Genomic DNA, 24,735 nt, shown 5'->3' with positions numbered 1-24,735 from the left:
GTTTCCAAAATATGTTCCAGTAATACATTAACGCTGAAGATTCTGAAGTGCACAGCTGTTGAAGAGATTATGCATTACGCATTCGGCAACTATGAAGGATTTTCTATTGGCTGCTGTTCACACACACAGGAGATTGATAAGCCTGTGAAACAAGAGCTGCTCTGCTGTTCTTCGTGAGTCTTTTGTCTCTTCTCATCACACTTACTCTCACCACCTACCTGCCTTTTAGCTCCTGTCCCCACTGAAGTCCTTCTTGCTGACACTCCTGACTTGGGGTTGGAGTGTCAGAGTGCAGAGCATGGCCTTTTTCAAAAGTGGCGTCTTCCCAGCTTTGGTCTTATTTTCCTGGCTCTGCCTCCTGTGTCCATTTTTGCTCTTCCCCCAGGTTCTCTGAGTTTGATACTCCTCACATTTTGTTCTTACCTGGGTGGTCATCTGGGTTCTCTTTCTACCAGTTGTCCATGTTACCATTCTGAGTTACCTGCCTATGAGCTCATCCTCCTTCTTGAGTTCCAGAGACCAACCAGACATTCACACCATTGATGCCAACACACAGACTAAACCCCCAACATCTCCCTGCAGACCTCACTTTTCTTTTGGATTCTCTTATTTCCTTAAAAAAAAATCACTTAGTGATGAAAACCAGAAGTTGTGATGTCCATATGAGACTCTATCCTTTGAACTTGGCCCTTGTCGGTGGTCCTGACTGCCTCCCTCCCGAAGAACTCACACCTCTCTCCCCTCTCTCCTCTCGTCCCTCATGCTGTGAGTGAGCTGAGCTGGACTGCTCCTGTCTAAAACAGCATCCTGATTGGCATGGAGCCTCCAGTCTTTTATTTTCTGTTTTGTCTTGCCACTTGATGGACCTGTCATCCTTGAACTTACATCCTCTTTCTTGGCACGCAGGCTCTTCCATCTCTTGTGCTGACCTGAATATTTGCTCTCATCCCCTTCCTCTCCACTACCACTTTAGTTTTCCAAACCACCCATATGTTCTCTCACATCCTGTGGCTAGCACTTCCTGCTTTCTCTGCTTTGGGAAGCCAGGGGAAGTGTCAGAGGATGAGCAGAGATGTGCCTGCCATGTGTTACTTCTGCAAGTGGGAGCCATGAGTCTTGTCTCAAGGAGTTTGTATTTTAGTGGGAGGCAGCTGCATATACAATTACTGTAGTTTGTGATATCCTGTATTAGAAATATAAAAGTAAGTCATCAATAGGGAGACAACAGAGAGGAACTCGTGTGATAAAAATCTTTTCAATTAGAATTAGGAAAACATAATACTGCTAACTACCTTAGTCTACTCATGCTTGGGCTGGATAATTTTATGTCAATTTGACAGATGCTAGAGTCATCAGAGAGGAGGGAGCCTCAGCTGAGACAATGCCTCCATAAGATCTGGCTATGCCGGCCTGCAGGGCATTTTCTTAATTAGTGACTGATGTAGGAGGGCCCAGCCTATAGTGGGTAATGCCATCCTTGGGTTGCTCATTCTGGGTTCTATACAAAAGCAGGCTGAGCAAGCCACTGGGAGCAAGCCAGTAAGAAGCACCCTTCCACAGCTTTTGTATCAGCTCCTGCCTCCAGGTTCCTGTCTTGTTTGAGTTCCTGTCCTGAATTCCTATTTTGATGAACAGAGATGTGGAAGTGTAAGCCAAATAGTGCGCTCCCACCCCCATCAAGTTGCTTTGGTCAGTGTTTCATCCCAGCAACAGTAATCCTAACTAAGTCAAAGTTGCTATAACAAAATGCTGTAGGCTGGGTGGTTTGCAAACAACATACACTTATTACTTACATTTCTGGAGGCTGAGAAGTCAAGAGCAAAGTGCTGGGAAGTCTGTTGTCTGGTGGTGCCCTCTTCCTGGATCACAAGCAGTTATTTTCACACAATGGAGAAGACATGAGAGCTCTCTGGGCTCTCTTTGATGAGGACACTAATTCCAGTCATAGGGCCCCACCCTCATGACCCAATCACCCCTGGAAAGCTCTGCCTCCAAGAACCATGGTACTGGGAATAAGGATTCAGCATATGAACTTGGGAGAGGAGAACACAAAGAATGAGACCATAGCGTGACTTGTTCATATGCACAAAGCATCTAACTAAGCAAACCTCTCCAGAACACAGGCTCTAACTATGTTTGTTAGATACCTTAAGCCTAGCAAACACAAGAGAACAATGGGTACAAGGACACTGTGACACTAAGCAGAATGTATGATACGTACAAAAGGTTTGTTTCATTTTTATTTATGAGCATACATGTGTCTCTCTGAGTGTACGTAAGCATGGAGGCCAGAAGGGGGCACTGGATCTCTGGCAGCTAGAGTGAAAGGCAGATGTGAGCCACCCACCATGAGTGCTGGAAACTGAACTCTGGTCCTTTGCAAGGGCAGCCAGCACTCTTACCCACTGACCCATCTCTCCAGCCCCAAGGATGGGATCCTTTCTGAAGAGTTCACGGAAATCATCAGTGTTTTATTGCATTGCAATGGGTCTCATCTCCCACTCTCCTCCTCTCCTGAGTGTTAGTACTTTGGAGATGTCTATCTGGTTTTCCTGGGTGTCCCCTCTATGCTCTCAGCTATTTTGTTCACTGAGTCCTTCCAAAGCTGGTATCTCCAGCTCAGCAGTTATTCGGAAATGGCCCTGGTGGTTCCATGTCATCAAGTCCAGCCTTTCTTATATCTCCTCTTCTTCCCCAGTGACACCTAATGCTTGTGTGTGCCTTTTGTTTTAGTAAATACCGCATAGCTAATGAAGTAAGAGACTGGGCATTAGATCAGACTCTTAAATCCAGTCTATAGCTGAACTTCTCAACTTCCACTTCCTAACTACAACCCAGTCGTGCCTATCTCTACCTGGTCCAAGCTACCAGCATCTCAGTCTTGTTTCTACGAGCAACTACTGATGCCCATCGTTGTTACCTGCATGCTCCCACATTCTCTAAGGGGTCACAATCAAGTATTTCACATTTCCTTTCTGTCTTATCATTAGTGTGCATGGTGTGAGTATGAATGTGTGGGCATGCCTGTGCTACAGCATTTGTCAGAGGTCAATTGCAGAAACTGCGTCTCTCTTTCCACCATAGTTGGAGACCAAACACAGATTATCAAGGATGTGTAGCAAGTTCTTGAACGTATTTAGCCACCTCAGCAGTCTCAAGTCCTTTTATTTTTTTAGTTTATTACAATTGTGTGTTTTTTTTTTGTGTGTGTGTGTGATATGTGTGTGATATAAGTGTGCCACAGCATGTGTGCCTTTCGGAGAGGACAATTTTGCCGAGTCCGTTGACATGGACTCATTGCGGTGCTGGCACTCAAGTTGCCAGGCATGTGTGGTGGGAGCCTTTCTCTGGTGAGCCATTCCAGATTCCTAAGAGCACGTACTAGTGCTGCATGAATAGCCTGTATCCTGGGATACAACAACAGAAGAGAAATTGATGACGACACCCATGGAAGTTGATAGTCTAAAGTTCAGCGAATAGAGGTATGCTAGTGTTGATTTCTTGGTTTTGCTGGGTGTGCCCTGGTGTCACAGGACAGTAGCATTATGGGAAACTGGCTCACAGCTATGTAAAAATTCTCTAGCGTCTTGGCCACTTTTCTGTAAATATAAGACAAATAGACAACTTAAAGTTTCTTTGGAAACATTGGGGGCTCCCACACCCCTTACATTAGAGGCTGAAACTCTTAGCATGACCAGATTCCTCTTCCAGCCAGACTAAACTTACTATTTAATCCTTTCCATGAGATAAACCTTTCCCTTGCCTCTACCCTTTCAGAGTAAGGGAAGCTTTATCCAAGTTTGCTGGAAGCCAATAAATGTTAGATTTTAAAAATCTAAACAACATGTATAAACTGGATTTTCATAGAGGTTGGGATTGTATAAGCCACCCACTTTGGTTTTCAGTGGAGTGAGGACAGCCCAGACAGCCTTCATATGGCCGATGCTGTTTCTCCCTGATGCTCTCCGCACTCCTGACGCAGCGACACTTCCCCTTCCCTTCACTGTCCTCTGCTGCCATCCTTAACTTACACACCAGACCCAACCCAATCAAGACCAGAGCTTCTGAAATCCACTCACAGGGATGGGAGGAATTAGTGGCCCCGCTCACCTTCCTGCTGTCCTCTCCCACTCACCCTGCCCATCCCACCTCCCATGAATCCCTCATGGAAATCTCCAAAACTGCTTCTTCTTCATAGTTGGTATTATCCCCCTGGAAGGAAATGTGGAGCCAGGTAAGAGGAGCTATGTCCGGCTGCCAGATGGTTTGGGTGACAGGTGTGGTGAGCGGGCTACAGATTAGGGCAAAGTTGAGGGGATCAAGTGCTGGGATCACTTTGGAGAAGAAGAGTCAAGCAAATCTCCTCACAGCCACGTCCCAACAACCCTGAATATTGCTGGGACTTCATCTCAACCCAGGACAAAGTCTTCTCTCCTCTGTTCCTTTCTTCCTGACTCCCATGTGACAATCCACCCCCTCCAGCCGCTCTTAAAAGTGGTAACAAGAAAAATCAATAACTGGTTATTTTAGGCCACACGGTTCTTTACAGTGTCACAATCTGAATGTGATGGCCAAATTTCCAGAGGCACATGCTCATCTCCAGCCTCCCTTCTCCGAATCCTATCTCCTGCTTCCACCAGTCAGATCTGGTATCAGGCTAGTCAGTCTAGAATCAACGTGGGCCTTTTTGACTCCAAAGTCTTTGTCCTTTGTTCAAGTCCCAGCATCATTTTCTCAGAACTCTTTACTGCTACTTAGTAGGGAGGGGGCAGGGGCGTGGGTGCAATGTGCCTTTCAGAAGTGAGAAGTCTTTACCTCCCAGCAGGCAAAGTGCATGGAGAAACAGATTGCCCAGGCGATGTAGGGATGCTCTGGGGTCACCCAGGTGAGCTGTAAACTCTTTGGGGTGGCTCAGGTGAGGTGGGGACTTTTTGAGGTCCTACTTCATCTTGCAGTTTGCTAAGATAGAATCCACTCTCAAGTGTATCGGAAAACAAGGTTTTGAAGAGTCTCATCTTCTGCCCCCAGATACCACGCTCTTAACACACTCCAAAATGATGGACAGAGCATTTAATACATGGAATGCTTTTCCTTCCATTTACACAGTTGTAAATTACAAAGTATTGCTCACTTCACAAAATAAAACCATTTCCAGATTATTTTTGACAGTATCAAGAAGTACAGCAGAAGCCACAACAAACAAATCTATACAGTGTGAGGAACGTTGACAGCAGGGAGCAGGCCAAACCGAACCCCAGATGCCAAGATTCTGCCTGCAGGGCCCGGGGAAGGTACTGGACAACAGCCTCTGCAGTCTTCACCCCTTAACTCCGCAGTTCTCTTCTGGGCGCTCCAGACAAGACCGGTCAGTACATGGGTCATCTCAGACAATCCACACAAAGACACTGCAACTGGCTTTAAAAATCTAGATTTACAGGTTTTGCTGTTTTAAATATTTTGCCTATCTTACAAATATAGAGATCTTGGTGTGAAAAACTCATGCTAAGATAAATATGACCAATAGGATGGGTCTCTAGTAATAAAATCATGTTAAATTATCTTCCATACAGAACAACTTTCATGAAGGAAAAACATTTGGTAAAAAAAAAAGTCTTATTTATTCATAACTTAATAACAGGTTTATAAAACAAAAGTAAGGAAGAAGACTCAACAATGATTCTGTAGGTTCCTGATTCATCAATATGGAAATATGGCAAAGAGTTTCAATTTTCCATTGACATAAACTTGACAGGCCCAACTGAGGAGAGGAAAAGTGCTAACCTGTGATGTGGCCCAGGGGCATCCAATGTCATCAGGTCACTTTGGGTAACAAGACACACTCTGCATGTTCCAGGACACACACTGGAGATACGGAAAGGCCACAACCAATTCCATAACATCCTCTGGGGAGTCATAAAATGCTTATAGGAAGGAAACTTGTGGATGCTTCGGGCCATCCTAAGAATCACTATGAACATACACTATCTCACAGCAGAAAGCCAGTGCCAATGAGCACGAACTGTGAAAAGCCGGGGTGTGGGGGGAGGGGCGGACTTTCATTGAAGCACTAATCAGGACAGAGGTATGTCAAGGTGATACTGCATTCACGGTCAACATTCACCAGCCATCACAGCAAGAAGGGGGACAAGGTACAGGGCAATAACCAATGCACTGCATTGAGTTCTATTTGCTAAAATAAAATAACATTCTTGCAGCTAAAATAAAATACATTTTACAATATAGGATTCATTTAACATTTAACATATAGAATTGTCTTCTTTTTTTGAAGGTGGAAAATGTATACTGTACCAAGTACCTTTATGAATTAAGTTCCCTTTTATTACTGGTAAGACTGAAGCTTAAAGGTCTACATTTTTTTTTTAATAAGTTAAAGAAAGATTTATTAATCACTCTTCCAGCAAAACGGACATACATACGAGGCACGGCAAAAGACCCAAGGTAAGGGGTTTCCTACCCTCACCCTTGCTCTCCTGTGGAAGAGGGAGACACAGTCCCCAACTCTGCAGTCCACTGTGGTCCAGGAAATTCTGCCACTTGCTTGAAAAACAAATCAAGTGTAAGAAATGTTTTTATTCCGTTAGCGATACCAGCTCATTTCCCTGATGGATTAGAACAAAACGTCTTCATTTTCTATTAAAATCTGCACAATCAGCTTTTGGTACCGCATGTCATGGAGGGTGGTGAGGGTGCTGTCCTCAGGGGGTCTCATCAGGGTAGGCCCGAACACGATCCCCAGATTTTCTGCATTCATCAAATTGTCCTTTTCATTCATAGTAACCCTGCAAAGCAAACACAGAAACCTCAGGCAGATCTGCAGAAGGACTAACATACCAGCCATTTGCACTTTGGTTCCGAGGCCATCTCTGGGTTCAGGAGCCTGCAAAAGCAAATGGAGACTAAGAATGAAAGACTGTAAAGACAGTCTTTGTAAAGACAGGTAATGTTCTGATTTATTTTCCTTTTTTAGTTATTGATACTGCCTTCAGTCCGCAGAACTAAATGACTTACTAGAATTGAGAGTGAAGACAGTTTACAGATTGGGAATCTTTCCTTCCTCTTGAAGAAATGTGCAACTGTTATTTAGGGGGCAGAAGGTCACTAGCTGACCCACAGGACCTTCATGGGCCTCTCATGGAAGTCTGGTTTTCGTCACTACTTCCTACAGGTCTGTATGCTGGAGAGTGTGGATTGGTACCAGAGGGGAAAAACTGTTTGTAGAACAGGCTGCTCTGTGTTTAGGAAGACCCTGGCTATTGTCACAGGGCAGGAGAATGGCTGGAATGTGGCCAGACTGGAGGGCAATTGTTTATTTTGCCTAGTTCCCAAAGGATGAGGTACAGAGCAGTCATTATTGTTGGACCAGCATCCAGAGAAGAACCAAAGAGGCTTTAAGGAGGAAATCTAACTCCTAAAGTTGCATTACTGGTTTCTCTATGGAATGAATGATGATTTTCCAGATTCTGGACTTTTAGGAATTTAGTCTTTAAGAGTGTTCATCATAGACATAAAGGAGTAAGTTCTACAAAACAGAATAGACTGTGTTAAACATGTGTTTAGGTTTTGCTGAGAAACAATGCCTTGCTCTCTGTTCCCTTGGAGCAGATTCAAATTAGCCACTTCATGTTATTTTTGGTCAACTGAGTCAGAATCATTTTCATGCTGCAGAGCTAAAACAAACAAACAAACAACCCCCCCCCAAAAAAACCCCCAAAAAACAAGCAGGAGAGAGGTCATTCTTCACCCTGGGAAGAGGGACCTCAAATGAGAAAAGATCTCCATCAGATTGGCCTGTGAGCCATTTTCTTGATTGATGATTGACATGGGAGGGCCCATCTACTGTGGGTGGTGCCATTCCTGGGCAGGTTGTCCTGGGTTGTATAGGTAAATAGCATGAGGAAGCCATGGAGAACAGCCTAGTAAGCAGGGTTCCTTCATGGCCTCTGCTTCGGTTCCTGCCTCCAGCTTCCTGCCTCTAGGTGTCTGCCTTGAGTTCCTACCCTGACTTCTCTCAATGAAGATATGTAAGCCAAATGAACCCTTTTCTCCCCTGGTTGATTTTGGTCATGTCCTTTATCACAGAAACAGAACCCTAACTAGTCCAGACATGAGTACCTGAGAGTGGGTGGTTGTCATAACAGACCTGGCCATGTCGTTTTTCTGAGGTTTGTGGCGTGTTTGGAACTTTGGGCTGGAGAAGCCATTAGTGCTCAGTGTTCTGTGTGCTCTTGGAAGATAAGAATGCTGAGAATAGCTGTGGAACCTGCATGGGACTGGACTAGACCCTTTGCATACAGGAGACAGTTGTGTAGCTGGGTCTGTCTGAGGGGCCTCTGGCAGTGGGATCGGGATCTATCCCTGGTGCATGAGCTGGCTTTCTGGAGCCCATTACCTATGGAGGACACCTTGCTCATCCTTGGTGCGAGCGGGAGGGGCTTAGTCCTGCTTCAACTTAATGTACCAGGCTTTGCTGTTCCCCCATGGGAGAACTTACCCTTTTGGAGGAGAGGATGAGGGGTGGGTCAGGGGAGGGGCTTAGGTGGGGGAGTGAAGCAGGAGGAGGGATGAGAGGGGGATCTGTGGTTGGTACCTACAATGAATAAAACAATTTTTTTTAATTAAATAAAAAAGAATGCGGAGAACAATGCAGGTGATGGAGGCCTGGCGGGGGAAGTTTCAGAAGGAAGCAAAGAGTGCCCCAGGGCGGCTCACATAGTGGTTTGAACTGTGTGGTTCTGGTCAGCTGGGGCTGAAGAATCAGCTGTGATTAAGAAACTAGCATCCTTGAGGTCAAGTCTCCTGGAAGTATCTCCCCAGGGTCAGCACACAGAAGTGGTGGTCCAGAGGGAGCCGAGGCTGCATCTCACACTGACAGCCAGCCTTGGAAACGGGAAAAGTTGTTAGCCTTCCTCTCTGGAGTGGACAGAGGCTCCTTTAAAGGAAACAGTGCTGCCTTCCTTGGGCATCTCCAGTCACAGCTTCTAGAATCCATACCACACCAAGAGCTGCTCTGTGTACTTTCAGTGGGGGTGTCCTGAATGTCTTCCTGCCCTGGGCAGGTCAGGGGTGGTCAGGCATGGAGGTGTTGGCTTACTTTTTGAGGTGGATCATCAGGTATCGCAGGGTCTCATAGTGGGCAGGAGGCAGCAGCATCAGGACCTCATGGACAGCTTCCAGCCTCTCATCCGCATTGGCGATTTCTGTGAAGAACACACAATTAACAGTCCTGGACACCAACAGTCCAGAGGGGTGATGAGAAGCCTGTTTTCTTTGTCTTTGTTGCAAATGGGGCATCTAACAAGTTCATACAATCTCATATACTCTTTCACTCAGCTTCCTTATGTCCTGTCTCAATTCCAGAAAGAGCTGAGGTTGAGCACTGTATATTTAAATGGACATCTGTGACGTAGGTGGCTTTGTGCTCACCATCCAGGGAGCAAGAGTCCTGTAGAATTCTGAACTCTGGTGGTGTATACACAGTTTGTGTTGCCCTTCTGAGGCCTGACTATGTTGAATCTATCAGTGCTCTACTTCCTCTGTATTGTGTGGGGAGTGTGCCCTTGAAGTTGTCTGATGGCACTTTCCTTCCTAGGCCTCCATTTCAAATACACTTTTCAATTCAAGGACATTGGCAGATGGGCCAGTCAACAATGCTGTCAATAAAAGCATGTGCACAAAGGCATTGCAAAGGTTAACCTTGTGTGCAACCCAGGTTAGGAAGCAGATACTATGCACATTATCAGTGGAAGGAAGAGTGTGTGGACTTCAGGCCACTGATAGGTATTGGCAGGCACTTAAGGCAAGCCCTCCTGCTATCCTTCCTGGAATGGAAATACTCACTGCTAGAACCTTCTCTATCTCATACCACCAGAACCCAGGACCTAGGGGCAGGACCACAGCTCACCTGGAAAGTACATTGGGCATGGATCTTGTGGTGGTTTGAATGTAACTGGCCCCCACAGAATATAATTGGCCCTCATAATCTCATAGAGAGTGGCACTATTAGGAGGTGTGGCTTTGTTGGAGTGGGTAAGGTCTTGTTGGAGGAAGTGAGTCATTGTGGGGGTGGGCTTTGAGGTCTGCTATGCTCAACATACCACTGAGTGTGTCAGTCAACTTCCTGTTGCCTGAAAGATGTAGGATGCTCAGCTACCGTCTGCCTGCATGCCACCATACTCCCACCATGATGATAATGGACTGACTTCTGAACTGTAAGCAAACCACCCCAATTAAGTGTTTTTCCTTTGTAAGAGTTCTGTGGTCATGGTGTCTCTTCACAGCAATAAAAACCCTAGGACAGATCTCAACAGGCCCTTGCTTCCCCCTGTCAGACACTAACATATATACTGAAACCTTTAAAGATACCTGATACCCTACAAAGCCAAAAGTAGTTCCTTAGAGAAGGCTTGGCTTCACATCCATGCATCTCAGCATCTGAGTTCTTCCTGCTTTGTTACTACCTATTACCAGGAAAAGTGTGGCCCCTTCTCTTGACATGCCCTTTACCCGCTCTCTCCCAAGAGCAGTGGGCCCAACTGGTCAACACTTGGATGAGGAACTGTTGGCTGATGGAAGATAAATGCTGATGGTCCCAGGCTAGCTTTGATCTCCAGATCCTCCTGACTCTGCCTCCTTCAGTGCTAGGATTATGCAGCTCTACACCTAACTGCTTTTATTTACCTTGGACAACATGAACAGGCAAAGCCTGGGTGTGGTTTTAGCTGGTTCCCAATGTGACTCTGCACAGGGTTTACATGTCCCTCTTTGGAGAACACTAATTTTTTTTTAATTACAAAAATTTACTTTCAGAAAATGCCAGAATTGATCTCCCTGTGCTCCTGTCCAGGACACGGAGCAACGATGAGAGGCAGAGCTGCCTGCCTCTTAACTTCTGCCTGCAGAGCTGGACGGGTATGGATGTGGAACATCTAGCGAGTGCTACCTGGGTTTCTATTTGCTGAACTTCTGGGGCCCCACTGGACAAGGCCAGTGCTCATGAGGATCTTGGAAGAGTTCTTAGCTTTATTTTTCCTGAGATGAAGAGGCCTGTAGTTCTCTGTACTTACTTGCTGCCTCTATAAATTTGGAATAGGTGTCGTATGTGATGACTGGGATGGGTAAATCTCTGAAGTACAGTTTCAGGGCTCCAGTGATGATGTTTATGTCTGGGTAGATGTTAGCAGAGATATCAGCCTTTTCACCATCTGAAAAACAGGGAATGGTCCACGGCTCAATTAGATCTTCTTTCACCAAGTTAAAGCAGGCACAGGAAAAGGAGATCCCACACAGAATGCGTCCTGTCAAGCCTCAGACTCTCAGCTCCTAATAATGTCGGGAGCTTGGGGTGAGAGTGGCAGAGCTCTGAAGAGTGAGGACCGGCAAGAGTGCAGCAGGGTAGATGAGCAGGACTTCTCCAGTTCCAGACCCTGCTAACCAGCCTGCAGAAATGCATCACACTAATTCCTATTGCAGACATGCCTTTTCATGATAGCGGAAACAACCTAATATGAAGTGACATACGGTGATACACAAGCATGAAAATGTCATCATGAAACCTGATATGCTGTGGCCAGATCATCTTTTAAATCTCTATGTTGTCTTTGCCAGCGTTTTTGGCCTTGGACTAGAAGATCATATGTATAAACCATTACTGGATCTCTTTGGTTTCCAAGGCCTTTTGTCAGGCTCACTGAAGTGTCTTTAATGTGACCCTTCCTACTCATAGCATAGGTACAATTCTATTTCTTGTTGATTGTTATGGTTATTCTAAAGGCATTTTTTGTGTGTGTATAGGTGTGAGTATGTGTATGTATGTGGTATGTCTATATACCGTGTATATGCATGCCCCTTGTGTGTACACATGGAACCAGGAGCCACCAAGCCCCAGCTGTCCTCCTATCTCCAGCCCCACAGTCCCGAGCTTACAAGCACACATGAGACCATACCCAGATCTTTAAGTGGGGTCTGGAGATTTGAACTCAGATCTTCACGCTTGCTCACCAAGTGCTCTTACCTGCTGAGCCATCTTCCCAGCACTTTGAAGCATTCTGTTCTTTTTTTAAATTATATTTAATTTTTTAGGGGGTCTAGCTGTGCATGCCACGGCTCACAGATGGCAGTCAGGGAACGACTTGTAGGAGCTGGCGATCTCCTCCATCGTGTGGGTTTAGGGGATTGAACATTGGTGGTAGGGCTTGGTGCCAAGTACTCACTCACTGAGCCGGCTTGCTGGCCCTTAAGTATTTTTTTTTTTTTAACTTTCAAGTTTTACGATCAGTATCAATCCACTTCACCTAACACAGGTTATGAGATTTTTTTTTTCTGGATAAATATTGTTCAATCATATGGGGATTATTGACATATTTTATATGGAGAATTAAAAGCATAAATGCCTTAGAAAATTGATTCTGATTCTAAGGGTTTTTTTATTTGTTTATTTGGTTTTGGTTTTTTTGAGATAGGGTTTCTCTCTTTTGTTTTAGTGCCTGTCCTGGAGCTCGCTCTGTAGACCAGGCTGGCCTCAAACGCACAGAGATCCGCCTGGCTCTGCCTCCTGAGTGCTGGGATTAAAGGTGTGTGCCACCACTGCCCGACAGGTTCTAAGTTTTTAAAGAAGCTATCAGATAGCTAAAAGCACAAACCAAGATAGCAAATGCATAGCAAATATGACAGACAATATGATATGAAGAGAAAGGCTCCTGGATAGTGTGTGTCTCTAAAGAACAAGGACTTATCTCCTGATCCCCATGCTTTCATCCCCAGCTCCCTTCTCTGGAACCTTGAGAAAAAGCTATCAGTGAGATCTTGAAATGAGGATGCAGACAGCATTCTCTGATGGTGTGTGGACAGGCTTCCCGTTCAAATCTTTCGGACACACTTCCTCCTGAGGTTACCTCTCTAAGGAAACACTTCTCCCAGAGAATTTTAAAGCTTAATTCTTCCAATTTCTGAAGAAGGACTCTTGGTAGTTCCCAGACACCACTTCCACTCTGAGCTCTTGTTCTGTCATAGAGGGTACTGGGATAAGTCAGGAAGCATTAAAGAGTTCACACTCACCTCTGTCAAATGCCATCTTGACATCCTCGATGTGTTCTGTGAACCCAGAGACTCTGTAAATCCCTTCCGACTTTAATCCTGCAGGACAGGGGAGAGCAGGAGAGAGGGGGAGCCTTTAATTTTGGTGTCCCATGGCATCTAAAAAAGCCACTCTGATTTTCTACCTGCACCGAGTGCTGTCAAAAGTGAGCAGATTTGGCTAGCAATCTGACTCTGTTGCCTAAGAACTTGGCCTTTTCCTACCAATCTCCACATGAGTCTGTCTTCATCTGCCTGTTGGGGATGGGCTTCTCAGTGGAGACTGGGTCTTCCCCCTGCCTGGCTATGAAGTGAGTCGAGATCTAAGATTCTCCCTGCCTACCCCTGTTCATGAGAATTCGGCACACCCATTTCACCAATGTAGGCAGAGTTCAGCTTTCTCTCTGGCATCTTATTCAGCCATGTGGTATATTGTACATACCCATACTTGATTATCCCCAATTTATTAGAGAAATCTAAATTTTATAGCCTTTTATGTTTAATCATAATCATAATTATAAATAAGACAGTATGCTAACTTACTAAGTATGTTTGATTTAATTATTCTGCCTTCAGATAGCTAATCATATAAATTAGATGTGGTAAAGTTAAGTTCTATTTAGTAATTTGAAAACTTAATCACTGTAAGAAAGAGAATGTGTTTCTGCACTCTGGAGTATACTGATGTGTTGGACCCATGCTGAAACCTAGCTTGCCCTCCTATACCCAGTTGGTGACATACAAGATTAACATAGCAGAAAGAATAGAGGATCAGATTCCATGTGTAAAAATTGAACAGGTGTCACAAATGGACTACAGCACAATCGAGTGACCCATATATTCTGTCTAACTAACTCTTGATAACTAACATACGTTTCTGGTTTTCAATTTTTACTTTCATGGCATATGTAATCTGCCATATATGAGGGTCTGTACTAAATACAAGGGATGGAGTCTCTGCTCTTTTCCTGGGACCGTGGCATGCTTAATCTCACAAGGCTCTACCCTCTCATGGCAGGCATGCTTGGTTAATTTCAGCTCTACCATCTCATGGCAGGCATGCTTAATGACTCTCATCTTTATGTTCAGTATCCACTGTTGAAATTGCCTCTCTTGATTAACTGGAAGTGAGCCACAAGACAAAACCTGGGCGCCACTCTGTTCCAGGTAGTACATACAAGCTCACCCCAGCAAGAGTGGGGCATGCCTTGCCAGAGAGAGGTCACAGCAGTTTATAGGAGTACTCAGTGGTGGAGGTGCAGTCCTGCTTATAGGGGGAGAAGTCATCTAGGGAGACACCCTCGGAAGCTGATCACCGGAGGCACTCGGGAGAGATGGGCTGGAGTCTGTAGAGTAGCAGAGGCTGCCAGCCATCGTCCTGATATTTGTTTTCTTATCTCCCTACTCTAACGGATCATTTGGATTCAAAACAGCATCCATTGTAGTGGCCGTTCACCTCTTTGTTTTGTTTCGTTTACTGTAGACACCATGTGACCAGCCGCCCCACATTTCTCCTGTCATGTCTCTCTGTGATGAACTACGCTCTCAAACTGTAAGCCCAAATAAATGCTTCCTTTCTCCAGCTGCTGTTGTCTGGTATTTTGTTAGATAAGGAGAGAAGCAACTAATACAGTTGGTCCTTCAGGAAGAGTGGAAGGAGCTTGCACAAGATGCGCCCTCCATGCTGGGCACTGTACAGGTCCTTCATATGGACAGACTTGTTTTGATCCTCAGCACCACCTTCTGGGGTACAACTGAATTCACTCACTCTACAGACGAGGAAGCATATTCAAAAAGGGACCAAGTCCCTTGTTTAAAGGACTCCAACAGCACAAAGACATCTTTCTCTGGGACCTGTGGTACTTTGGGTATAGGCATGTTTATTTGTCCCTCTGATTCTCCAATCTACCATCTTGAGGCTGAGAATGGAAACTTTCATATCATCAGTCTCTAGCCTGTATTTAAATGCTCAGTAAACATCTGCAGAAATAGAGGTTACTGGTTGACTGTAGTATATTTATCTGTAGGTGTGTTTTTGTGTGTGTGCAAGTCATTGGCACTACAGGGGTAGAAAAGTGAGTTGGTTTCCTCAACAAAAATAAGAATTAAAATCAATGTAATATAGTAAACGTAATATAATTAATATAATAATTTCACGGTAGAGAGTATTTTCCAAACCTCTTGCTTCAATTTCCCGAATACATATGTCTACCACCATGGGTCTCTGGGTATTATGAGCTTTTACAAGCGTGGTGAGGTCACAACAGTACACTTTCTTGATCCTCTTGAGATCAGGCTGGCAGTCGTTGGGGACATGCTTGGAGCACTGTTTGTGGACGTTTAACCCACAATCTGTGAACAAAGAAGCCACATTAGCCTTGCATATCACAGTACCCAAGGGTTTGATGGAGTTCCCTGGAATGTCCATCCCATGCAGAGAGGGTGCTTCCCACTAGATGAGCATGGGATTCATCTTGACTTGGAAGTGTTATATGACTGTGTACTGTCCTTCTGACTGTCTCTGTTTTCTGGATCAGAAGAACAGAACACCTGGCTGACATAGGTCACTGGTCAGGGTGCTAGGAGGCCTTTTCTCTTTATACTGGTGTTCCTGGGGGGTCGACAGGGACTCTGGGATAGAGATTCTCAGGGTTAGTTTTGGCTCATTAAGAGCATTGAGGCTCCTTCAAGGTGCCCTTGAATCCCTGATGCTCTTTTGTGGGATACATAGTAACTGTCTGCAGGACTGTCTGGTCTTTGATTTGCAGAGCTCCTGACTTCTATTCCCTCTGTGTTTCCTGGAGACCAGCCTGAAGGTTCTAATCCTTCTTGGTGGAAGTTGGAGGGGGCCATTCCCTTCTAGTTGCTGTGCTGTGACACAGAGGAAGTGACGTTGAACTGTACTCCGGGACACGATCTGAGAGCTGCTCTTTGACGACAATGCCTTGTAATGTGAGGATTACAGTAATTATTTATAAAGCTTATACCCAGAGCCAAAGCTGAAAAGGTGCTTTTGAGTTCAATGCACAAATTAAAAGCCTTGTTAGCAGTTGGCATCCACCAACGAACTTTCTCCACAATTACGAGACACAGTTTACTTTCTGGAACATGAAAGTTTCATGACAAAGTTGCTCAATGTGAATGTGCTCTGCACTTAAAATGTCTTCTCATTGTTCTTCCTGGGTACAGTGATGGTATTTCTATACATATGAGATACATGAACCATAATAAATATTGTGGTCAGTTGCTTATAACAGCAGTGTTAACCACAGCAAAGGCTGACGTGTGCTGACTTCCGTGTGGCCACCAATGGTGATGCCCAGGTAATATTTCCTGGCTCAGTTCTCTGCTCCCCCTTTCAAAGGAAAAGTTCTAACCGTCTTAGCTTAATCAGCATGTGAAATTCAACTAAATCCAAGTAGAATTCAGTTTCATTTCATTTACCTGGCAGATGTAAATTTAAATTTGGACTGCGCTAACCCGAACCGGTTTTCTTCCTGGGATCCTGGTTTATCAAGTGGGGATGACACCAGCACCAGGTGATCATGATGGTCACCTCCTTGCACGGTGTCTCCAATCGAGTGCCGAGCCGCTGTGCCTGTGCTCAGTCAGATCAGACCCAGCAAGGACACAGGGCAGAGACACAGAGGCCTGACCTGCTGCTCTTTCATTAGTGGATTTCCCTACACCTTACAAACTTCATTTAAAAGTTTATTTTTGTTAAACTGCAGCAAAACAGACATAAGATATATTTACTATTTTAACCATTAAATTGCAATTTATTCACATTTAATTAAAATTTTAAATTAAATTTTAGTTTAAAATAATTTAATAATTATTTAATTTAATATTATATTGTATTTGTTTGTTTATTTATTAGAGACAGGGTCTCACTGTGTATCCCTGGCTGGCCTGGAACTTGCTATATAGGCAAGGCTGGCCTCAAACTCACAGAGATCCAGCTGCCTCTGCATTTTAATGTGCAGAGTTAAGTGGCATCAAAAACATTGTTGTATAGCTACTCTGCCACCTGCTATGAGAGCCTGCGTGTTCCTACAGCACTGCAACTCGATGCCCACTGAATAGTAAACACACACACACACACACACACACACACACACACACACACCCTGGACTCACTCGCTGGCAGTGACAGCCAGTGGGTGCTACCTAGATTCTAAAAGCTGCATTCCTTTGCACTTTGCCTGGCCTTCTTGTCTTTTATAAGACTGATGAACATTCCACCGTGTGTCTATGCACGTTATCTGTTCGTCTGTCAGTGGGGTTGAGTTCTATCCATCTTTCAACCTCGATGAACAATGCTGCTCTAAGCTCGAACCTGCAAGTGTCTGGTGCAGACACTGCCTTTAAATTTTAGGATTACATCGAAATTCTGTGCTTAATTTTCTTACAGACTTTAAGACATTTAGTTTATTTATAGAGAACACTGATCCTATTAAAATTAGGATCTTTCATAGCAAATATAAAAATGTTAAATTTTTATAAACCAGTAGAACTCCATGTGCCCAAATAAAATCTGGACCATTAAAAAAATATCTACATTATGGACAACAGAGGCCTGTGTTGACTCCCTTGACGATCAATGGCCAATTTCTAGTCTTCTTGATCTTCAGGGGGAAATATTAGATCAGAAAGTAACCACTGGAGACAATTTACAATATAACCTTATATTATGTTTCCATTAAAACAAAATAGAAACAGAAACAAGCAAATACAAAAAAAATCACAGAACCCCTTCCATCCTAGAGAAATCTGCTGATTACAGCTAACTGGAGCCCAGAGTCCTGTTTCCATAATATTGACTTTGGACCAATTTCCTGCTGAAACTGGATAATATCTGTGACAAGGGATATTTTTGGTAGGTCTAATCTGGACAGACCTAACTAACAAGCACAGAGTAATTCAGCTGGTAGACCACTGCACTCAGGCTGTGGGATGCTTTGTGAAGCCCCTGCACATCTGTTCTATGTTCAGCAAGGTATTAGAACATTCTGGAGAGGCTGTTTCTGATCTGGGTTTGCCACCTGCCTCAGGACCCAGGATGGGAAGCTGGAATTATTCACACACAGTTAGGCACTGATATGGGTGTTGCTGTGCCTACAGAATGGGAGCTAAGACAGTACCAGGCAGGAAGGAAGGCATGATCCCATGAACTAAACGGGCACCACGGGCAAGAGGAAGCCCTCAGAGGGAGCCATCAGCTGATTCTGTTCGTCATGTCATAGGAAGGAGGCAAGCAGCCACAGAATCTGTGGTATTCCAGTCAGAACCAGAGGCAGCTGTTCCTGCTCTCAGCTCCAGTGTGTGCCAGGAAAAGCATGGCAGGGTGAGCGAGAAAGCCCAGCTAATGCGCTGATTGGCAGCCCTTGGCATTTTGTTCAGTGTCCCTTAAAGAAGATGTGACTCATGATATTTGTAGTTGGGGTATACATCCATTTCTAGATGGAAAACACCCTGGGGTTCAAGCTACTTTGAAGTGTGTGAAATCAAAACAAATTTGATGAAAATACATTGTATGAAATTTTTCAAAGGATGAAGAAAAACATGATTTAAATTATTTTTAAACTTAAAAACTTAAATTATTTAATGGATGTAGTTTCATTATCAATTTGATGGCAAAGAACTGAATGTAAGTTCTAGACTCTTGCTGCTTTTAAATGAATGTTTCACCACTTAGCATCTGGCAATGAGCCATCACCTTTAGGACTCCATCTCCTTTTCATTTAATAGGAGATAACCATGTCTTCCTTTGGTTCTGCTGGCGAGGCTGCGGCCTTGTGTTTGTGGCAAATACTCACCACAATTACACAGTGTTGTTTTTATGTCTTGTCTACTATACTAAAATGGGATAGGAAAGAAATATGGCATTTTAGAAATCTATGCAGTTCCATTAGAATCTATTTCAACCATTTTCTCTTAGGGGCTACTGCTCATTTGGCGAGACAGGTGCATTTTAAGGACGTGGACTTGTCTGGTGGCTTTTGTAAGTTCTGTTTCAGTCTTGCAAACCCTTAGAATGGGCTCCCCAACAAGCAGAGGGGGGGGGCGTGCTTTGGGCCCTTAAGGAAGGGAGACATCTGAGCTCATCTAGTCACAGTCCCTAGCTCTGAAGGCCGCTTCCCACTCAACAAAGCGGCACTTGGTGTAAGTAGAAGAGGAGAAAGTTTTGTGTCTACCTGAACACCGAACTCCTTGGGCGATGAGCCCCCACATGAAATTGGCACAGTATTCACACCAGTGTGGGCCTCGGAATGTGTGCACCTGTGGGCCAAACAGAACAGCACAGAAGGTTCAGTCACCCGAAGGCATCAAACATGAAACAAAGAAGGCTTAGCAGCGATGCTCTGCCCCTGGCCCTTTTCCGTTGAGTGAGGCAGAGTTGCATGCTGGGCTGGAAGAAACAGAGACAGGCTTCGATCTTAGAAATTCTCCAAGGATCCAGCCTACCCTGGCATGAGCAGAATGTAGGGAAAGAGTGAGACTACAGAGAAGGAATGAGACTATCACACCCCAAACAAGGCTCTGTGAGTATAAACCCAAGATAGTCTAAGCTGGCTGCTAGGTCTCTCCATCCTGCATTTAGCTCAGCAAGTTGTTTTGGGCAAGAACTCAATTACTGTGTCCTCTTGACTGAAGTTGCTCCCTCCAGGTGTAGAATTTCCAGCCAGATATAAATAAACCATGGTTATGGGATAATTAAAAGGTTTCAAGGCTTTGAGCCACTTCCAGAAAAAGGCATTTAAAAAAGCAAAGGAGTTGGCAAAAAAAGCAGGCTTATGGAAGGGCCCACGGGGTGGCTTTTCCCAGGGACAGGGGCTGTATTCAGCCAGCCCTGCAATATATGGCTTTCAGGTGAGTAATTTGGAAGGCTCTCCCGGCTGACCAAAGTGCTGGTCTTACTGGTCAGTATCTCAACCGGCTGCTCGATATTCCAAACACTACAAAGTAAGAATGGTCTTAGCTTAGGTTATTCAGGTGCAGAGGTACTCATTAATCCATGAATCAACACAGCACAGCAACACAACACAACAACACAGCACAGCACAGCACAGCACGACACAATGCAAAGCAAAACTGCTTTCCAGCACTGAGGAAGTTCAGAAGGCAGAAGCAGGGGAGTCCTCGCTGTGGAACCAGGCCAAGAGGAGCTGAAAACCACACAGACCGTACATTGAGGACATGAATCTATGTGACAAGGTTCTGAGTTTTGACCAAGTCCTTTCAAACTTCTCTAACCCTCAGTTAAAGCTAAGATAAGTCAGACAATCATATTTCTTAACAAGGTAGGGGACCCATGTACTAGTACTTTTTAAAAATACTATTCTTAGCTAACAAACAAACCAAAATAACAAATATTGTCACAGTTTGGGAAGGCGAGCACTCTCTAAGGAGAAGCAGTAGACCTGATACCCCTGAAGAAGGAGCAGGCCATTCACTTCCTTTGTTCATCTACCTGCCCTGGCAACTGTGTCTAGAGGGTGGCAAGCCCCGTCAGCCTCCCAGTGGCACTCCAGTGGGAACGGCAACAGAAAAAGAAAGCGTGGTAATGAATCTGAAGGAATGTGTTATGGCCATGGCTCTATGCAGTCAAACTAAGCTGTACTTGCCTTTCGGGTATTTTAGCTCCTTAAGTTGCCCAGTACATCGTTTCTGTTTTGAAAAATGGTGACGCCGGTCTCAAAAACCATTTTTACTTACATGGGGGAAGTGTTCCATTTGGGTATGATCCTAACCCATGACTAAGCACTCCTTGTAAGAATGCAGAGAATCCACGAGGCACTTGCATTTTCTAAATGCCACGATTCATTTCTAGGCCCACTGAAACAGAGCTCCGTACTAAAAGAACTCTTGGGGAAAAATGAGCCACCAAGAGTCGAACATGTTCTGGATTCAACAACCATTAATGTTTTACTAGAAAAATGCTAAAGGTGCCAGGTAATTTTGGCAGTAAGGTTGATTATTAATATACTGTCGGACTTGTACCATAAGGTAAAATAATATATAAGTTAAACAAAACTAGTATGAAAAGGGCTACAGAGGACAGGTGGGGCTGCTACCATAGCCAGAATAAAGGGAGGCCCTTTCCTGGACGGTCCTGGAAGGTGACTGAGGGGAGAAGAAAAGCTGCTTTTGTGGAGGAAGGGCAGGGAACATTCGGGGCAGAAGGAATTATGGACGCTTTGTAGGAACAAAAGAGCTTGGTGTGACTGGGTAACTCAGGCTGCAGTGTCTAGAACAGAGGGAAGGGGGGAGGGACGGAGATGGGAGGAGGGTAGGAAAGGGAAAGTCGAGGGGGCCTCTCACTTTCTTTGTGATGCAAAGTTGGAGTAGGCTCCACAAGGCAACCCTGGAGGATTTGAGGTAGAAAAGTGATTCATTCAAAAGATTATTTTGAACCTGTACTGCTCATGGGTAAGAAGAGGGTGTCAACAGTGGGACAGGTTTGGAAACTGCTTAGTGGTCTAGTTGAGGAATGATGGAGGCTGAAAGCAGAACACTGGCAGGAAATATGGTAAGGGCCTGCATTAAGGTATATTTTGAAGGTAGAATTTGTACAACCTCACAGTAGAATGCACATGGGTCTCTGAGAAAGAGAGAGGGTGTGGACAGTTATGAATGATCCCTTGTTTCCCCCTTAAGAACTAGGTGGAAGGTAAGACTGTGTGATGAGGTGGGAACGATACTCTAGTGGGGAGAAGTTTGGTGCTGGGCTTTGGGTAGGCTGCAGACAACGGCGTCATGCTGAAGTGTTAGTTAAAAGCAGGAGGTCACATGCATTTGGTGGCTTGGAGGAGGAGTGGGGATTACAGAGATGCATGTGGCCATCCCTGAAAAAATAGACGGTGTTTTAAATTGGGCAAATGGCTTAAAGAGTATTAGGGATAGGGAGGAGAAAGCAAATAGGGAGAGCCGATGTCTGCTCCTCCATTCTTGATCAGAAGATCAAGAGAGCAAAGCATTTTGAAGCCAACCAGTGAAAATGGTTTTAGGGAAGGGGTCGGCCACTACGTTGAATGCTGGTAAGACACCCTATTAGAGAGGTACTAGATGTCGATTTGGGTACAGGGAAGTCATTGGAAACCTTGTCGGGAACAGTCTCTTTGGAGACTGAACCCGGATTCGAGGGTTCAATTTGAACTGAAGAACAAGTGGAGAAAATGAACTAGAGAAAACGGTAGGAAAATCCATGAGGACACTTGGCTAGCCAGGCTTGGTGGCTCAGGGAAGCTGAGGAAGGAAGACTGAGAGTTTCAGGCCCATCTGGGCAACAGCAAGACTGTCTCCAAATGCAAACCCACTACATTCAATTAGTTCTGTCCATATGTGCATGGGTACAGGGCCATCCGCTGGATCGTGGGAAATCTACCAGTGGCCACACTCCCAAAAACCAATGATCCTTTCACCCACAACAGTCATCAACTGCCAATAACTCCTCAGGAAGGGGTTTATATGATCACATATCATTTTATACATATCTATATTTCCCAAGAATAAAGAAAATTATAATAAAAAACAAAAGCATGGCACGAACTAAAATGTGAAATGTGAAAGAGGTTCTGCGGATGCAACTCAGTGGCAATAAACTTGCTTTGCAAGCTTGAAGCCTTGGGTTTGGTCCCCAGGACTACAGGAAGGCGCTCGTCTATGATGGCACTCGGGGGAAGGAGACACTGCAAGGGAGCTGTGGGCTCAGGAGACAGTGCTTTGACAAGGTGGGCAACACTGGGGCCTGCTGAACTGTCCACAGGATTGATACAGTCAGTCACTGGAGACGCAGAACCGGCAATTACACACAAAGGCACGATGACCCCGAGGAGCTGAGGAACGGCAGGGTATTGGAAATGGATGGATGCAATACTGAAAGAAAGGAACAGTTAAGATTTTCCAGAATTAGCCAAAGGCACAAAAACATCAGATTAAGAAAAGTGAAAGGAGTTTCACACAAAGTAAAAACAAACAAACAAACAAACAAACAAACACTGCTTCAACACAGACTGTGGTAATGCTGTTCAAACCTGATCCCTGTAGACATAACAGCAAAACCACTTACCTGGAAAAGGACAGCAGTTAGGGTGAAGGCAGACCTTTTCTTCAGCAAAAATGAGGTTACAGATCACAGAATAACTCCATCACATCGTGAGCCTAACTTAATTATACCCACTTAATTATAGAGAAGGGTAAACAGTGATATTTTTTGGTGGACAATACGCACTTCTGATCCTCATGCAAAGAGATAAAGGATATGCTTCCATGAGTGGCAGGAATCAGAAAAAGGAGTACTAGACAAGATGCAGTGGTGGGTGAGGAAAAGAAAGGGGGCCAGTCCCCTTGGTTCTAGCTGCATGAAACATCAACACTAAAGAACGAATTGTAGTGATTTAGGAACAAGGCGAGAAGTGAAAAGGCCGAATGTGGGTAAAAGTCAAGTCATTGCATGGTCTTTACATGGGAGATGTAAAAGGAACTATTTGTTAACCAAGGAATGCTTTCAGTAATTAGAGACAGTGGTTTTCTTTCTTTTTTTCTTTTCTTTTTCTTTTTTTTTTTTGAGTACATAGGAAAAAGGCATAGAATCCATAAATTAAGAAAAATATCCACAGATCCTCAGGGGGGAAAAATGACACACAGATTTGATCAAGTAAAAAAAAAAAAAGTAAGAAAAAGCAATAAAACCAATGAGCATATGTAAAATTTTATAATTCTCTAGTGGTCTACTCAGAGGAAAAACAGATTTGCAGGTGGTATTTAACAAATATTTATAAGAAACACACTCAAAACACAATGCCAGAGAAATATTGGCGCCAAAAAGATGTACTTGGAAAATGCTACTGGCCCAGTGAACCCAATAAGCCAGATACACCTATTGCATGCTGTAGTGATAAAAGGGCCTAACATTAGTAAATTTTACCAGAAAGATAGAACTACTTTGAACTTACATGTATATGAGCAATTTCAAAAATCTAAAATAAACATGGAAAAATTATAAGGAAATGTTGACAACTCTACCATTATGATGAGTTCAACATGTATTTACTGAAACTGATAAATGTTAATAGACTACATAGGAAAGGGACTTGGTTTTTACCCAACAATTCAAAGAACATACTCCCCCCCCCCAAAAAAAAAACACACACAGAGCGTTTTCAAAAGCTGACTGCTAACTATAACATGAGCAAACCATAAAGACATAACACCACCCCCAATATACTGTATGCAGCAGACTTGGTACACAGCAGTGATGGGCATACCTCAGAATGGTGTGCAGCTCATTCAGTGGGGGAGGGTGACAGAGAGATGAAAGGCTTCCTACCATATTCACCTGTGACCTTGCCATCGCCTCATCATTTCTGAGCCTATTTAGTTTACATGCAGCTTGCTGCTTTGAGCCTGGCCCTATCCTCGTATATATGAAGTTGAGAGTCAGCAGAGAAGCAAGCAAACCCTATACCCAAGGATCTCGCCATCTATAAGGATAAATAGGCAACGGAAGCGATTATGAGTCAGGTGATGTATCTGATAATGTACGACAATCTATGCCAGGATAATAGGGAGAAGAGCCAGTTCTTGCAAGAACAAAGAGGTAAGTGATGGTACAGGGTTTACACAGATAGACAGACATGC

General features: G+C 44.3%; 1 protein-coding gene and 1 long non-coding RNA gene across 5 annotated transcripts in view; one reads left to right on the top strand and one right to left on the bottom strand.

Annotated features, from left to right (window-relative positions):
• Positions 1-6,571: 6,571 nt before the first annotated feature.
• Positions 6,572-24,735, bottom strand: part of Chn2 (chimerin 2) — a 277,744-nt gene continuing 259,580 nt past the window's right edge. For all 4 annotated transcript variants that reach the window (XM_006992173.4, XM_076566835.1, XM_076566834.1 and 1 more), the window contains 6 exons: positions 19,290-19,374; positions 15,271-15,444; positions 13,075-13,152; positions 11,085-11,222; positions 9,113-9,218; positions 6,572-6,800 (listed from right to left, as the gene is read on the bottom strand). In XM_006992173.4, coding sequence (XP_006992235.1) covers positions 6,629-6,800; positions 9,113-9,218; positions 11,085-11,222; positions 13,075-13,152; positions 15,271-15,444; positions 19,290-19,374 — 753 coding nt within the window. In that variant the 3' untranslated portion in view covers positions 6,572-6,628. The remainder of the gene's footprint in view (positions 6,801-9,112; positions 9,219-11,084; positions 11,223-13,074; positions 13,153-15,270; positions 15,445-19,289; positions 19,375-24,735) is intronic.
• LOC143272359 (uncharacterized) lies at positions 6,794-14,674 on the top strand. The gene is made up of 2 exons (XR_013049861.1): positions 6,794-6,958; positions 10,828-14,674. It is a non-coding gene; the product is annotated as an uncharacterized LOC143272359 (long non-coding RNA).

The sequence above is a fragment of the Peromyscus maniculatus genome, chromosome 3 (genome assembly GCF_049852395.1).
Source record: "Peromyscus maniculatus bairdii isolate BWxNUB_F1_BW_parent chromosome 3, HU_Pman_BW_mat_3.1, whole genome shotgun sequence".
Classification (NCBI taxonomy): Eukaryota; Metazoa; Chordata; class Mammalia; order Rodentia; family Cricetidae; genus Peromyscus; species Peromyscus maniculatus.
This window is presented reverse-complemented; position numbering and strand designations above follow the sequence as displayed.